This window comes from Chlamydotis macqueenii, chromosome 21 (genome assembly GCF_036417535.1).
Source record: "Chlamydotis macqueenii isolate bChlMac1 chromosome 21, bChlMac1.mat, whole genome shotgun sequence".
NCBI lineage: Eukaryota > Metazoa > Chordata > Aves > Otidiformes > Otididae > Chlamydotis > Chlamydotis macqueenii.
In genome coordinates this window covers 7,647,663-7,665,087 of record NC_141576.1, presented here as the reverse complement: position 1 = coordinate 7,665,087, position 17,425 = coordinate 7,647,663, and the positions used below count along the sequence as shown (strand labels likewise).

The 17,425-nt window shown below is 44.4% G+C and overlaps 1 protein-coding gene across 2 annotated transcripts in view; it reads right to left on the bottom strand.

The window, feature by feature from the left end:
• Window positions 1–485: 485 nt before the first annotated feature.
• Window positions 486–17,425, bottom strand: part of UBR4 (ubiquitin protein ligase E3 component n-recognin 4) — a 79,581-nt gene continuing 62,641 nt past the window's right edge. For both annotated transcript variants that reach the window (XM_086764730.1, XM_086764731.1), the window contains 17 exons: window positions 17,235–17,315; window positions 14,821–14,908; window positions 14,295–14,422; window positions 13,746–13,853; window positions 13,398–13,517; window positions 12,489–12,679; window positions 11,963–12,136; window positions 11,339–11,438; window positions 10,555–10,773; window positions 10,172–10,285; window positions 9,713–9,855; window positions 9,288–9,413; window positions 8,711–8,905; window positions 6,556–6,780; window positions 3,106–3,196; window positions 2,376–2,538; window positions 486–1,637 (listed from right to left, as the gene is read on the bottom strand). In XM_086764730.1, the coding sequence (XP_086620856.1) occupies window positions 1,573–1,637; window positions 2,376–2,538; window positions 3,106–3,196; window positions 6,556–6,780; window positions 8,711–8,905; window positions 9,288–9,413; window positions 9,713–9,855; window positions 10,172–10,285; window positions 10,555–10,773; window positions 11,339–11,438; window positions 11,963–12,136; window positions 12,489–12,679; window positions 13,398–13,517; window positions 13,746–13,853; window positions 14,295–14,422; window positions 14,821–14,908; window positions 17,235–17,315 (2,331 nt within the window). In that variant the 3' untranslated portion in view covers window positions 486–1,572. The remainder of the gene's footprint in view (window positions 1,638–2,375; window positions 2,539–3,105; window positions 3,197–6,555; window positions 6,781–8,710; window positions 8,906–9,287; window positions 9,414–9,712; window positions 9,856–10,171; window positions 10,286–10,554; window positions 10,774–11,338; window positions 11,439–11,962; window positions 12,137–12,488; window positions 12,680–13,397; window positions 13,518–13,745; window positions 13,854–14,294; window positions 14,423–14,820; window positions 14,909–17,234; window positions 17,316–17,425) is intronic.

Sequence of the window (17,425 nt, the reverse complement as noted above, 5' to 3'; positions counted from 1 at the left end):
TATTACAGCTGCTTATTTGGAAAGAAGACTGTTAGGTTTGACTTTACAGTGCTTTTAAACCAAGGTGTGTTTTTTTTTTTTATGTGGTTACAAGGCAGGTGAAATGTAATACTAAAGGAGAACAAACTCCATGCATTAGCCCCCCTCCTGTATCATAAGGCAAGAGAGATTTACCCAACCAACAGAGCAGCCCACTGACATGTCAAGTCCCTTGCAAGACACTAGCCCAAACTTCTCAAGGTGATTTGCTATTCAGCACTCCTCCCCAGAACCAAATCCGAATGCCAGGAGTGACATAAGCACCCACAGAGGCGAGAACAAAAACACTGCGCCTTCACCTGCTTGCTAATTGCCAAATCACAATGCGTGCTCAACGCTAACAAAAGGCATCAAATAGGTGGATGAGTTATTCAGCCTCTAAAATTATTATTTATGGGATGGGACTGTGTTAGGATTGCGGAAATTCAAGTTCAAACAGAGACGAAGAAGACGGGGAAAGCTTTATTAGATTCCAGCTTAACCAGGTGTCAGTTGGGTTACAGGACAGCAGAACGGGTGGTAAAGGTAAGTTACCAGCATGCACAACCGGGTGAGAAAAGGCAAGGCTGTATTCAAAGCAGGTACTTGGCTTCAGGTCAGGGCACGCACACCAGAATGCAAGCTATCGAAAGGGCAAGCGGCTGGCTCGAGAAGCACGCAGTGTCTCTTTTTCCATGCATTTTGCTGAAGCTGAAAATTTTACCAGAGAGAGAAAATAAATTCAATGTGAGTAGCATCCCTCTGAGAGGTAACGTTGCCATCGTACTACGTGACCTGAGGCAACAACATGCGTGCTTGGTTTGAATACAGCCCTGGTGAGAGTAAAGTCAAGAAAGACACCGTGATACGCAACATGCCTTGGAGAGGGGTAACACGAAGCGCCGGGGTAGATGACTGTGGCTGGGACAGCTGCCCTCACCCAGGTGAAGAAGGGGTGGAAGGAAACGCTGTCCTTGCAGCCCACGAGTCTCTAAGGCTCATGTCCCACAAGGGGAAACCTGCTCTGCATGTACAATAAGTAAAGATAGTGTCAGTATGCTTCCTTGCTCGCTACGAGCCTTTTGTTTCCTGTGTCTCCTTGTCCGGAGTATGGGCCAGAAAGAGCAACAGCTCTGAGCCCTGAGAGAAGGAACTCTGAAAGAAAAGATGAGAAAGAGCTTGGTATTTAGGCTACTGCATGGTTAAAGTACTAGTCAAACCCATCTTACCCATTTGTTCGATTTATTTAACTTCAAAGAGGTGCACACTAAAGCATTAAGATTTACTGGTTTGGATTCCTCTCTGTACAAGTTCTTTCAACCAGCTTGAATACACAAGGCTTTACAGATAGAAGCACTGAAATACAAGATAAAACAAATCTGAATTCCAAATCACTCCAAGAAGAAAAAAATGTAGAAAAAAAAATAATCAAAAAACCACAACAAAAAAACTGCAGCACTCCTCAGGGAAGGGACAGACTGCACAGGGAGGAACACAAAGGGATGGAAGGCAAGCTAGTGTAGTCTCTGCCCAACGCTTCTCCGTGCTGGTGGCTCAGGGGATGGAGTTCAAAAGATCCTTGAGGAAGCTGTCGGGATCATTGATTTCTGATAAGAGTCCTTTAAACAAAAGAAGAGAATACAGAATAATTAGACCCACAAAGCGGTTTCTCCTGCCCGCGTGAGGGATTTGTGCGAGAGCATGTGTAAGTTAATAATGACAGCTGCAATGTTATTTTAAGTATGGAGAAGACGAAGATAAACGCTCATTCTGTGCGCACAGAAGGGACCAAAGCGTGTACATGAAAACCACACGGCACTCACTGTGCTGCAACAGAGCTACTACAGGGACCCTGCTCACTGCCTGCCTGGCAGCTCCATCGCTGGAGGGCGAGAGACTGGCCTAGGGCACAGCTAACTTGTGACAGCAGTAAGAGTAGCCTCTCTGCAGGTGAATTTTCAGCATCTCCCGACTCCTGGGGATACCAAAATCCCTACAGCAGGAGCTCTTGCTGCACTGAACTGCTGCCTCTAGTACACGGTCACATCTGTTTATCAGTCTCCAAACCACACATACCCCAAAACATGCTTAAGCCGTGATGTAAGTATGAATGTTTAAAAGAGCGGAGGGAGGACCCACGGGATCAGGTGAGCGAAATTTTCCTGTCTGGGGATGCTCAAGCGTGTCTCCCAACTGTTTTGAAATAGCTGAGGCAATAGCTGGTGTGCCAGGGTCTCCTCCTCTCACTGCCTCGTACAAACAAGCTGCCGCAGCGGTGTCAGGAATGCTGCCGTCTCAAGCAAGCGGCAGTCACGAGTTGCGTAAGACAGCCTATAAAAGGGAAAGCGCACACTTACCAGCCACATCCAAAAACTCGGAAAACGTTTCAACTGGCATGAACTCCTCCTGGAACGTTTTCAGAGCCTTATCTGCAGCTTCGTGTATTGGCATGTCATTGTGTCGTATGAATTCAGCAAGAGAGTAGGACCAGCCTCCCTCTGTGTTACTGGTAGGCACCTTCTATGACGGGGGAAAATGGCACCAAGTCAGTCAAAACCAAAAACTATTCAGAAGAATAACTGCAAACCCTGATGTCTTCTCCCATCTGCTCTTGGACTTGCATTCCCTGCACCTAGCAAACAAGCCACATAGACACAGTTACCCCTTATGTGACTTTCAAATCTTTTTGTACAGAAAGCAAAAAAAGTTGCAGGCAATTTCTCATCCTAATTATTGAACCCTCTTGGGAGGTGCAAGTTCCTTTCTGGTGGACACCCCCACCTCCTTCCTTACTCAACCGGTTCCCTGGTGCAGCTCCAAATGTGCTTGCTTTAGTGAATGATGAACAGAAAAAAAGCAAATACACAACACAGGAGGAGTGCTGGAACTGGGAAAGCCTCTCAGTCCTTCAGACACCCAATTGCAAGGGGTACAATAAGCACAGGCAGCCTCTTGCCGCCTTTCTGTTCGAACAAGGTGGAGTTTTATCTTTATAATGATCTTGGAAAAAGGGGCTTCAAACTCTGCAGTCTATTTCAAAGGCATGTAGTAGCTCAGGTTAGAAAGCTGATAGAGATGAACTCTTACCTTGAACATGTTGTAAATGAGATCTACGAGGGCCCAGAAGAGAAGGCCAGAGCGGTACGTTGCGTACTCCTTCACCGTCTTATCTGCCAGTCTAGGAAGATAATGAAATCAGTCTTTGAGTTAATCACTTTACTATGCTTCGGTAACCGATTTGATGAATAGCACAAAAGCCGACAGGGCCAAAAAGCCTATCGATAATACGCGTGGGGAACGGCTCTGAGTAAGCTGTGTCGTGTGCTCTTGGACACGAAACAAACATTGGGCATCTGTGATTTCTGTGTTCCTATGGCTAGGAAGTCACTTCACCAGCTGCACCTGGTGTAACCAGAGCAGGTTAGCCCGTAAAACATTATTTCACAGGAAGAAAACAAGCACAGAGGGAAGTAGACTGCTAAGACCATGTAGGAAGTCAACAGCAAGGTTGGAAAAAACAATGCACAGCCCCCCAGTGGTATCCTCACTGCCCGGTGTTCAGCAGATTCCTGAAAAAATAACGAAATCCAGGTTTCAGCCACAGTCTGTATCAATGACAGAGAACATGTTTTTGCTTTTAACTCATAAAAGTGTTTCTGAAAGACTGTGAAGGAAATATCTTGCCCTTGAAGAAATGGAGGAATTTCCATTTAACACCTTCTTGGTTATTCTGTCGCCACAAAAGGCCAACTGCTTTTGGAAATTCAGCATCTGGCTGAAGAAATGCTATAAAAGGTGCAGAGCTATCCTGGGATAACAGCTCCCGAAGTTCACAGGATTAATCACAAACAGGTTCTGGCAAGGTGGAACCTTCTGCCAGCAACACTAATGGGTTTGGAATTTTCTTGCATGCACTTCTCAGGTACATCTGCCTCCATCACATGCCGCTTCCTGCTTGCCACTTAAAAGCTTGGAAAAAAAAAAAAGTCCTTTTTTGTATCTACAACAACTTCAGCTGCCACTGACGCAAGTCAGCAAGACAAAAGGTATCGCCTGACCTTGGGCCCAACCGCAGTCTGCCACAAGTTGGGGTTTTTTGAGGGGAAACAAACATTTTGCTGGTCTTATTTCTAAAAGGCTACATTTGTGTGTCTCCTCTTAAAACAGACGGCTTGGAGGGTGGCAGTCTGCTTGGGAAGCTAAGCTTAATTATTTAAAGGAAAACCAATTAGTAAAGGTGACTAAATTTCCATGGGAAGAACAGCAACTTAGAGCAAGGCTAATTCCAGACTCCCAAATACTGCACGACAGAGTTTCTTTTCATGTGAATGGTTTTGATCTAATTGGAGTCTGCTCCTTTAATTGAAAACTAAAAGGCCCTTGTGGGTTAAGACTGGTAGGTACCTTCTAGAACAGCTACTTCACATAACAGCTGCCGCGTTTTCGTTAATGTAAGCTGGTTCGGGCTCACCAGGTATGCACGGATTGCCAGCAGAAAGTTAGACATTAACACTTTGGGAGCCTCGCTTCTGTCATGAGTGTTTACAAAGGTCACAGTCAGGAGCAAAGGGAAAAGAATCAAAAGGATACTTTCCTCTCAAACTCCCTATGAAAGCTATACTGAAAAGCATCCACAGGATTTTTCTAGCCAGAATTCTTGGCTTTGTAGTAACGAGCAGGTAATTGGTCACTTTGATTCAATCCTTTGGAATTTGTAAACCGTATTTACAAAAAAAAAAGAACAAACCCGGAACTCCTATCCATCCTGGTAATTTTAACCCTTAGCTTAAATACAATGTGTTTCTAAAACCCAGAAGGTGCAGAGTATCCTTCACTTCAGTCTTGCAGACAAACTGCGATAGCTGTAGCTCCTGGCAGAGAGAGAACACATTTTTGGCTAGATGCTCCTCAAATCTGTCTTACACTAATTCAGCTGAGCAGCTGGATAAAACACCTAACCGCAGGACAGGGCACTGGCAGCATTTGTTGCCTTCACTTAAGTACGAGGGTATGTACAGTATTGCCTGTACCTTCATTAATAACATTTACAGGCCCTTTTTAGGATCATGAGTTGATCCTCAGCTGCTTTTAGATGCCCTGCTGGTTCCTATGGTGACTTCTCTCCATCTCCCCCAGTAAAGGTAGCAGTTGAGTCCCTGCATCTCCCTAACCTTAGTTCCACACCACCCCGATGTACTCTGAAAGGTGGTGCTCCCAGATAATGCTCTTGTACTGCATCCAACGTGGAATGCTAATTTAAATCTTTTGTATGCAGATGTATTACTCTGATGTTACAAGACGCTGGCTTCATCTTTGCCTTTGCCTTGGAATTCAAGGTACTGGCACTTATCTGCAGAGCATTTCACCATCCATCGCTCTCTTCCTGATTTTCCACAAGAATAAATAAGCACAGAGCTTGGAAATAAGAATTGCCATATTTCTATTTCTGAGACATATTATCAGCAGAAGGCTTCGTGCTCTCTTAGTCTGCAGGGATTAAAGAAAACCCTTGAAGAAACCTTGACATAATTCCTGAGAACTATTTCTGAGTGTTTTCCCCTGAAATTCCTGAGATTGGATGGTTTAGCTGGAAGTTTCTTGCTATGCCCGTGTCAATATGCTTTTATTACATACGTGCTTAGAGATAAGTTGGGAGAGAAACTGAATCATTTACTGAGGGTTTTAAAAAACATCAAACGTCCACAGCAAACCCACACAGGGACTTTGCTTTCCCAGGCCATGTGAAAAGCTGCACACCCTTGCGTTTGAGAAAACAGAGCTCCGGGATAACATCTCCTCTAACTGTTACAGCCCCTTTCCCAGAACTCAGAAAACAGGAGACATGAATGCAGAGCAGGCTGAGCCTGAGGAGCAGAAACTAGCACTGAAATCAATCCAGGAGTCCCTTGAAGGGCTCTTTCACTTTTGATGCCTCTAATAGCATTGCTGCATGCTGCGTTGTGTGCTACTACAATGGAATGACTTTATCAAACACATAATTAATGTCATCAGAGTAAGTATGCCCTTTAAGGCGACTTAGAATAATAATGAATTTATTCCTAATTATGACAGCTATTTAAAATCATCTTTTCAGAAACTAGAATTCCCCTTCCTTCTCTGGAAATATGTGCTTTTGTCAGGCAGGCACAGACACCTATTCTTGTACTTCAAGTGCCTGACAGCTGCTATTGAGTTTTTTATTCTTTCTTTAAAAGCAATGGCATTTGATTTCTATTTCTATTTTTCTATTTAAGGAAGCTGGTGCACTGATCAAGAAAGCACAGAAACAGCTTCTTTAGTAAGGCAAGCAGAGAGCATGCTAGTGGCTCTGAAGCAGCACACAACAGAAGTTACGACAGTGTTTCACTGGGGGGGGGGCGGACATAAGCCTCTTACTATTTACCTACTGTTAGCTATACTCCTAGGAAAAGCATCATTCCCACTGATCAACTGATTGACCCACTCCAAAAACCACCCAGAACCGAATGCTCAGGAGTAAGCTGGCAGCTGCAGAGCAGCAGCAGGGTGGTGGCTAACCTGCTGGCTCCCCCTGGTGACACCACTCGCGCGTGGGAGGTGACCAGGAGCCTCTTGAGGATCTCCACTCGCATGGCTTTCCACTTCTCAGGGGGCGAGATGTGCAGCGCCAGCACGGTGTAATAATGGGGCCCATCCACCTCGTAGGCACTCTCCACCCACTTCTCTTTGGGGTGCTCCATGAAGCTCTGGAGGTTCTTCTCCTCCCTCGAAGTTGCTCGAGTTCTGAAACACAAGAAAAGCGTGAGCAGCTGTTCTGGCTCTTACAGGTTAATCTGCTACATCTCAGGATGTACCTCTTTGAGGTACCGCATTCACACAGTCCTACACAGGAAAAAGCAGTGCTAGCTTTGTGCTATCAGGTTTTTTTTTCCCAAATTCATCCACTGGTTGAGTATTTGTGCCCAGTGAAGCATACACGCCGAGCAAACTCACTTTTCCTTGGAGCTGTGTATGGTACTACAGAGGTTTGCGAGGCAGGTGGCATTGCCTCAATAGAGGGCAATACTACTGTAAAGCTGTTTATCATTTTTTAAGAGAAAAAAAAAATAGTCAGCCCTGCCAGTCCACGTTGTACCATCTCCCATCTGACATCAGGCACGTGAGTGCAGCTCCTATAGCCAGAGCTTAGCATCAATTTTTGTTATTCATCTACCGCAAAAGCGATCACTGAGAAGATACAGGCCAATTTCAAAACCAAAAAGATGGTGTATTTACTGTAAGCTTATATATATATATATATAATTTTTTTCCTTTCCCCTAGCTGTGGTCTCTTCGGGAGTCCTGACACCCCAGAGCTGACTGCGAACTCAGTGTTACAGCAGACCTTGCGAAGATGCATCACACTTCACCGCAGTCCATCGCTCTGCTTCATCAGGAAGACGCTGGCAGCCAGGCAGGTCCCTTGATTCCTACATTAGATACGCTCTCCCTGTCATACGGTACAAAGCAGCATCTCTAGCAGATAAAGCTGTGTCTGGGTGTCAGTGCTGTGTGACCTACATGATGCAGCTGGTAGCCAACTAGTAGCTCTTCATTTTCTCCATTTAATACTGAACATGTCTTTAGAAAAATATAATGTCTGGAAACTACATAATGCATTTTTATACAACAGCTGCACAGCGGGTTCGGGCTCTCTGGTGCCAGTAAGCAGACTAACAAGATGAAAAGAATAGTTTCATTTCTTTGTCTCCCAAGGGACGTGGAAGACAATAGCACAGGGATCTGGAGACAGATATTAAAAACAATAGACAAATTATATTAGAGCCAAAACGTTGATTAGTTCCAGGCAGGAAAGTGAGAGAGATTTCATTGCACTCCATTTGGAGTGACCTTGGTTGAAGCGGCATATATTTAATCACTCATGCCCTCATCTCATTGGTGTTACTTTCTGGTACCTAACTACACAAACAGCAGGCGTATGGGCATTACAATTCTACATGGGGTACTGGATTATCAGAACCAGCTCAAGCTTTCCAAAGCATCTAGGTGCCTACAGATTTGTACACTTAGACATAGTGTTAGGCCAAAGCACACCCTTATCTTATTATACTTTGCATAAATAAGATTTTACTGAAACACTTCAGAAGTGTTCCTATGCTGCTGTTTATTAGTAAAAAAATAGTAATAATAAAAAAATATATTTAAAATGTCAGAAAAATCTGATGGACCTGAATACTAGAGGAGAACTTCAGTATGTCAAAACTAGAAACAAAACTCATGTGTGTAATTTTAGTATCAGATAAAATGATACCAAGGTTAAGTTTTCAACTAACAATTACTTCATCACAGTGTCTCTCTTCTGTCGGCTCCAGAGAAAATTAAGCTGGCAGTGCTTCTTTAATCTAATAACCCCGTTGCTCACCCCAGAGGTAATAATTACATCTAGAATGGAAAGAAAAGCTAATTCCCAATTGCTTTTACTCAATAGGTTCCCTGTTATCCTGCATGTTCAGGCGGCAATGCTTTACTCCAAACAATATAAAACTCTAACAGTCTGCTTAAGATGTGTAATTTGGTTCCTCCCAAAACTTTTGTGTGATTTTTCCATCTTTCTTGCCACATCCATGTAACAAAGCCCAGGCTGCAGCCCTTACAGACTTTTGTGAGACTAAGAGCAGAAGGCAGAGGTTGTTGCTAAAAGAAAGGTACTGACGTGTTGAGGACGTAGAGCACCGTGTGGATTATGTACGGAATGAGGTGTATGTTGCTCTCCCTTCCTCCTCCTCCAGTATCTATGCTGAACGATTGCTCCATCGCAAAACGGAGAAATAGCAGTTTAATGTCATGGACATTGAGCTGGTAGGTGGGTTCCCGCTGCCCTGTGCATTCCTGGAGGTAAGTGTTGTGTCTGAAAAACAGCAGTAAGCATCACTTTATTAAAAACCTTTAAAGAAAATGAATACAGTTTCTTCCTACACACCATAGCTCACAATCTGAGCAAGTACCTCACAGAAAAGCTTTGAAGAATGAAAAGGATACAAAAACACAAGCACTGCCACCTTCGATTAAACTCCCCAAAGGGAGGCTCTCAGCTTACTCTGGCAAATCCAGAGTGAACTTTTTTAGGAAAGGTACTCTTGATGGCAGAATCTGAAATGTCTCAGGGTTACCAAGACTAAGTGGCCATCATCTTTGATTCCATGGTTTGAAACTTGCATGCCTCTGTGGTAACCTACTGACTCACCTACGCAAACGCAAAACAGCTCAAGAAGTAACTTTTTTCTACTCACCGTGCTAAGCAAGTAGCGAAAGCAGATTCTGGCACATGAGGTCCCCAGACTGGCAGGAGCCCATTACACTTGGTGTTGGCATTTTGTAGGGCTGCACTCTCCCATTCTTCACGGCCACGAGCAAGCCTGCATTGAAAAAGCAAGCCAGATCCAGGCAAGTTAGAAGTATGCAAGTTTTTGTCTAAGAAACCATTTAAAAATTGACAATTCCATAGCTTCTTTAAACTACGGAGTTCACTTTACAGTGTACTCTATTTGGTACATTAAAGCAGACCACAACAGAGAAGCTCAAGGTGGTCTCCGGGCTGCAAAGTGACCAAATCAGAAGCAAACCCATCCTGATTTACAAGGCCGAGTGCCATGCTCACAAACCACCTTGGAAAATAACATCAGTTACCGCTATCCAGCTTGTGATCAGAACATACCTCACAGCTGCAAGGTGACAATCGTAGTGCACAATGTTGAAGTGAGAGACTGTGCTGTACCCCTGCTGTTTTCGGGGCTTGTTCTCAAACTCCTCTAGTGCAACGCGTTTGGTGAAGGTATAAATACCTAGGACTTTCGTAGGCTGCAATGACACAACAATTATGTTAGAGAACATTCACTTCTGGAATAGTTAACACTTTGTACCATTCTGACACTGCACTGGAATTTTATCTCTCCCAACCCTACCTCAAACCTACACTGAGCAAATCTTTTTTCCTCACTATCACTGAAAACATTCAGCTTTCACTGGAAACACACTTCCACTTCCCAACCACCTCTGGAATTACTGATCCCAAGAAGAAAATCTGAGATTTCCTGATCTCCCAGAGCCAATGCCCCAACCCTTCTGCAGCCACACACTGGCAAGTCGCTTTAGCTGGTGAGAGGGCTTTGCATACCTGGAACTTGTATCCCTCCCGACAGATACAGCAAGTCAGACCTGGCTCTTCTATAAGCTCCTCCATCTGCTTCAGCAGCGCTGTCTTGGTCACTACCTGACCCTTCTCATTCGTCTGAAAGAGAGAACAACTCAAGCAGGTTAAAAAGACAATGATGAACACCAGCATCCCCACCATCGTAACGGGAATGCCCAACCCATTTCCCAGCCTGCTATTAGCAACCGTATTTACTCTCCCAGCAGCACCAGGCAAACAGTGGCCTTCAGCTCTGCAGTATTTGTCAATAAATCATTTTACACAATTCCTTGTGTGGCAGTTTTAGCAAGACAGAAATAAAAGATCACTAGATCACTAGTCTGCCATCAAGTGCAAACAGACATTACCGTCATCCCCAGAGTGCCCAAGGCCTTCTGTCTCATTGCCATGGCCATACGCTTCTTCTCTGCACGTGTCTCCTTACGGGCAGCGTCGATCTTCTTATTCACCTCTGGATGTTCCCTTAGTGCCTCCAGAAGATTCTCTGCTAACGTCCCAATCCCTTCATCACTAGATACCTGCTCCAGTTTGTGCAAGTTGGTAATCGAGTCTGTACCTATTAGCACCTAACAGGGATTGAAACACAGCACTTTCTTCAGAAAAAGGGTGCACACGCAGTGACCGTTCCCTCTAATCCCACCCACGACAGCTGAGCAGAAGCACTCATCTGCAACAATTTTTGCCAAGTGTTTCACTGTCTTCTTTGATGCTTCTACATTATGGACCCAGGACGCTACAACTGCGTACGAGACTGGGGCAATTTGCCTCTATGCTGGCTGTAACTAAGAGCTCGGATGTGGATGGTGGATAGCCAGCATTCTTAAAACAGCAATCAGGCCCTGAGAAGCATGTCAGTACTACACAGCTGACAGTCCTAAATTAACTTCTCTTCACATCGGCGTGTAAATCTCACACCATGCAGCATGAAAAGATATTCAAGTCAAAAATCTCTCAAAAGCCCTCCAAGCCTTTTCCAGACTAACAGATGATACCTGAAGCTGGTGTGTCTTCCCCAGCCCAACAAAACCAGTGTAGAATCAACTATTATATAAATATCTGCTTAGCTACAGCCCACAAAGCTGTGTAACAAGCCAGCTGTGTCCTACTTGGCTTTCAGAACAGTCTCCTTACCTGCGTAGCAGGGTGTTGCGTGGCAAGTCCTCGGAGCAGGCGCAGGATAAAAGGAAGCGCAGGGCGAGACAGGAATTTCTTCCATATGTCTGCGTCCAAACTGCACAGAAAACAAAAGGCAGCAGCTGAAGGGCAGTCACCTGTTCCAAAAAGGCACTTGGCGGTCAGCCAGCAGCACAGCGCAGGCTACAGGCAAGACAAGCACCCTTCCCCCTGTGTCCCTCCCCCATTAATTAATGAAGTGACATTCACATTCCCACTTCCATGCTCTGTACGCTAAAGCCAGAGCGTCAACTCTTAGCCTTGGGATTTGTTTTATGTTCATGAGCTGGCCATCAACTGTGAAAGCCTTATCAGAGTGCAATAGGTAAGGAACACAGAGGATACACAAGCATTGTGATACCCAAGAAATCAGCTCGGATGGGTATCAAATGGGAAGACGACAGGCTTTTTAGCCCATCTCTATAGTAGCACTGTCTCACCAGACCTTCTGCATCACACTGGTACCAAATCTAAACACTTTTGAATGTGGATCTGCTAACAGCTTTCCTGGAAGACTGTTGTGTTGATGAAATGAGAGAAGAATGTTCAGGATTATCGCATACATTAAGTAGTGACTCTTACTTCTTTGCACTGGGAATGTGCTTCTTCATGTAGTCAAGGGCATTCTGCGTAATTCCTTTCTGAAGGATGAGATCTTTCAGCTGATGGCCGTTGCTGTTGTTCTTTATTCCCGCTGCTATTTTACAGAAGCAGTCCAGGAAAACTTTGTCATCTCCGCTGTGCTCCTCATCATACCTGAACGAAGAGAAGAAATGCTAAGTTGGAGGCTCTCCAAAAATCTCTGCCTGTAATTCTCACTACGTTATCACTGAACGTACGTATCTACTCCAGCTCAGAGACTCAGAAAAGCTATTCAGGCCCTTGTCATCTCAGCATATACTCTAAAGCTCTCTTTCTTGAGCTACACATTCACATATTTCTTTTAAAAATGACTTAGAATTGAAATAAGAAATTAAGCTTTTGCACCAGGAATCTCTGAAGCTTTGCCTTGCACTGAAGTAGGCAACAATGAGAAGAAAAAAAAAAAAGTATAGCCATGTCAGTACAACTGATTTCATATGCTTTTAGTTGAAATACGACAACATACTTATCAAAGTTACAGTAGGGCTTGAATCGATCAACCAGAATCTGCATTTTCTCCATTTCCCCGAAGGACAGGTAAGGGATGATGCGCAATAGGCCTTGCAGGACGCTGAGATTGGAACGGACAAAAGTGCTGTTTATCTGATCAAGCAACATTACCAGCTGATCCTTGTCACCGGTTAGGAGGAGGTTACCCTGCAAAGGAAGAACATAATCATTTATGTTCAGGAATAAATCTGCAACGTTCAAGAAAACCCTCACTCTAGTAGCAGGTGGACTACTCCAGTCTTGAAGGGTAGACCCTGATAAGATAGCCAGATGAAGGACAACACTCTGCCTCTTTCCCAAATGTCTCAGGGAATGGCTGTAACAACTCTTCTAACTGACAACTGACTTCTTTCACTTACTATTAAAGAATTTTCTAGTCAAAAAGGTCTAAGAACTCTAGCCCCAAAAATGTCAGATTCTTATACACCAACAGTTTCAAAAGATGACCAAGAAATTCTTCTCATTCTCAGTGTAGCTGAGATACAGTTTTTATCCTCAATTAGCTGGAAAATCAATAATGTTTTCAACATGTACAAAAACACTCATAAAAACCCAAGGCAGAGCTGTGTCTTTTCTTGTTTCTCACTGGCCTGTGGCCCAAAGCAGCAGGAAGGGATCCAAGCAGTGCCTAACAACCCCCACCCTGACCGCGTGCAGGAATCATCCAAAAGAAGCCTCACAGTACTTTTGGTTCAGGGCACTCCTCTTGCCCTACCTCCAAGGCCTGCTAAGACATGCCAGCAAGCGTAACTCCCATTTCGCACGCCTCTACAGCTCCAAAGCTCAGCATCGCCGTAATGAGATATATACAAGCCTTGAATCCCAGTCAACATTTCCATTCGTGCACTGAGCCCCAGGCACTCACCTTGTCCTCGCTCAGAGGTTCTGCGTTGGACTCATCCAGTATGATCTCCATTATACTAAGCACTTGCTCTGCCACGGCTGCTCCTCCGCTGTCCTTACTTTCCTGCTCAGCCACCAGAGCCTAGAGAGGATGGCAGCAATTACTGTAACACCAGCAGTAACTGGTTTACTGGACCCACACACTTCCACTCACTAGCATATAAGGAATGGCTAACAGATAATTTGTAGTGCCAGACCAGCAATATTTAAGATCTCTTGCAGTTGTCATAAGGCAGCAGGACAGTCAGAGGTAGTTTAAACTCACTGGAGTCCATGGAAAACACTTTATGAAAGTCCAGGTTGTCCTTACCAAGTTAAGAGTTCCCAGCATGACATTCAAAGTGTTCATCTCTGGTTTTACCAACTGCTGACGATTTATTTTCACCTTCACACAGTAACTAAACAGTTTTAACAGCACCTACAAAAAACAGAGAATGCATTTTCTATGTTACCTTCAAAATGAGTAGGAGGATTTTGCTGAAATTAAAAGCACCTGATAATACAGCTGGTTTCCAAACTTCCAGGGTAAAGTACAAGCCAGACTTTGACACCAATGTTAACCTTGGGACAGCTTTGGTTTTCAATGCCAAGGCAGAAAATCACCACTCTAAGCATGGTGGGATTTAGTCTTACAAACTTCTCAGCTTCTACATACTTCAAAGTCCTTGTAAAGAATTGTTAACCGAGAGGAACAGCAGAGGCCAAGAAGGAATTTCTCAGGCTTTCATGAATTAGTGAATTGAAACCTCTGCTCCAGCACTTAAACTGCAACACAAGGCAGACAACTAAACTTCACGAATGTTTGTGGCATTTTCCAGCACATCGCTCCTGACCCCAAAGAACAGAAGCTGAGACTCACAGTTAAGAGGTGCCGGCCTTGTTTGAAGTCCTTGATTCCAGTCAGCCTGTTGAGCATGCACTCCAAGCCTCCACACTGGGCCATGACACCTGCCATCTTATAAACTTCTTCCTCATCCTCCTCTTCATCTACAGGACAGACAGGGATTGTGAACAAAGGAAGCAGTCACAACAGGGCAAGCTCGTGCAGCTCACAGGAGAAAATAGAGAAGCAAAACCAGAGTGTACAGCAGGACACATTTACAGCAGTTTGTCACTTCAGCTGTATCTCATTTGAAAATAATTATCAGCAGGAATATGAAGAAAGGCTGGGCAGAACGGCCCTGTGCCATGCAAGTGTTCATGTTTAAAGTAGAGACTTAAAGCGATGTCAAAATCTTCCTCCATTCCATGTGAAGCAGGTAAATGTAGCAAAAGCAACATCAATCAACTCTAAGCTCACTGCTGTAAGGATAATAGTGTCACTGCTCTGCAGCAAACTTCAGACTTCAAATCTAATCCCAGCTTTCAGTAGACAAGGGCATTACCAGTAGTGGAGTCGAGAGACTCGATGAATTCCTCAGTTGCATCTCCTAGTAACCCTCGCATGCGGTAAATGATCCTCATCGGCTCCCCCTGCAAGAGAGGAGAGCATTATATCAACTATACCTCTGTGGACACTTCTACACAAGTTCAGCGCTTGTTACAGCGTGCAACAGACACTCCAGCCTCAGTTCTCCTTCGTGGTGTTTTGATGGTGGTGGCAACACAGAGAAATCTTTCACTCCCTCATTCTCTCCTTACTGAGATGAATTAAAAACAACAGTAAAGCCAGCACCTGCAAAAACATCCCTAACTCATCTATTGGTCTGTCCACCTTTTCCTAGCACTGCCAACTGGATGGACAGGCAGATAAACAGTCTCTTCCTCCTTGTATCTTCTCCAACAGTCTCCCTTAGCACCAGTGAAAGACCCAGCCAAGCAAAACGTGTTCATCTACACAGAAACGCCTGCTTTCCACGGCAACCTTTCCTTCCAAGGGTATCGCACAGAATACCTGGGAAATACGGGGATCGGGCACAGCCCAGTAAATGAAGCAGGAGAGGCTAATTGGATGAGTGCTTCCAAACAGATAAAATCTGCAGTGATGGAAAATGGAAGAGGAGGAGTAAAAAGCAGTTTAATGAGCTTTCAGTAAGACAGTGTATTACTAGAATGATACAGCCAAATCCACTGAAGGACAACCTGTGCTTTTACCCTGGGAAAGGGCTAGTTTTCCAGTTGCGCTTCCAGCTGCAAATACTGACAGCATATCACTAAACTTTCCATTTTAATCCATAGGTCTGAATAAAAAGCAGAAAAGAAAAATCCCAGATTTGGGAGCAGGAGACCTTGCGAGAGAAAATCTGTCAGAGAGCGCACTAAGCCTAATGTGGAATAAGCAGTGCTTAATGTCACAGCAAATACATAAGCACAGGGAAAACCCTGGGGGGAAGATCTGCTCAAAGGCCATGCTAGAGACCAGCAATTAACACCACAGGGGCCCTAGCAAAATGGCAGATGAACAAAAAAAGCCAGTGAGAGACAAGGGAAATAAAAAGGGGCCTGAGGTTGCATTCTTGTGCGCCTGTCTATTTCCTAGGGAACGTGAGCCGCAGCTCCAGAAGCGCTTTGCGAAGGTGCACACAAAGGAAGACAGATGAAAGCTGTTCAGCAACAGTAACGCTGAGCAAACTCTGCCTTTCACCATCGGCACCGCATCCTGGGAGAGCCACACGCCAGCTACAGCTCGGCGTCTCACGGGAACAGCACCTCGCTGCTCCGAACGGGCAGGCAGGCTGGGGCAGCACGTGCGATGATCTCCTCAGTAACTTGATGAGAGTTCAAATCAGAATTCACAGATTAAGACCAGCACCTCATTTCCCTATCCAAGCTGGCACCTTACTAAAAAATTATCACTGTCACCTAGCTTTGTGCTTGATTTTGCAGTACAGAAGGCTTTTTGACTTAAATAAAGCTCGATGAGAACCATTCCCCGTGTCATAATTCACTTAAAACAGGCCTTTTGTTTGAATTCTTCCCCAAAAACATAGCAAACAAATGGTCTCAGGAAACAGAACTTTCAGTCAAAGATGACTGCAACCAAAGAAATGAATTTGCCCTTTAACTGGGCAAATCGGTCATCTTTTATGATCAAGTGCTACTAGCAGTGCCTCCAAAGAACATATTCATAATGGGCAAGATTTAGTCTGATTGATTCCTTCTCAGTGGGAGTTTATTTTAGTGGCTAAAAGAAAAGGAAGGGGAGAGCTTGTTCTGGACCACATCCACCTCTGGAACAAGGTTACTGTGACACTGATGGACTAGTTCCTGAAGACTGTTGCGATCACTTCTTCATCTGAAAACCAGGCAATACACACTACTAAGAGCAAGCTGGGAGGATGAAATCTGTCAAATCCTTGAGATATCTATATGAAAACCAAAAGAGCAGAAGTGCAAAGTAATATGGAGAAATGTTGGATGCTCCCTCTGCATAAATAACTTTGTTCCATCAGTCTGCGCATCAGAGATGAACCCATCTGGTGTCCCTGTCTGTACACACACATTAAACTGTCACGTGCAGATGGAGTGTGAAATGTGCTTTGAAAGGCAGCGACACAAAGTTCAGCTGTTTCCCCAAAGGAATGTAAGAAAGTTTGTTACTCAGGAAGACAGTTCACATCTGATAGGCGACACGGGTAAGTTCAGTACACTCACCTGGGTCAGCACTATGTGCTTTTAAATCCCTTATGTTGCAGAATTGAGGAACAGTCTATCCTAAGAGAGCACAAAAAGGTGCTCACCAATCATATCCAAGAAATTATATCCAAGAAAATAAATCCTGACTTGTGTGATATATTTTTTTTGTTAATATCAAGGACAGGTGCTTTGTGCTGTTAACATACATAAAGATAAGACGTACCTCATTAGTGGGACACCACACCTTCTTGTAGACCTCAGCCACAGGCAGATCCAAACTGATGATCTTATTGTTCACCAAAAGCTGAAAGGGAGAAAATGAAAAGTCAGGCTCACATTGCATCACCATTTTAGCAATCATCAGCTGCCTAGAAATGGTGTCTCCATGCATGAAATCCACACTTGTGCATCCTC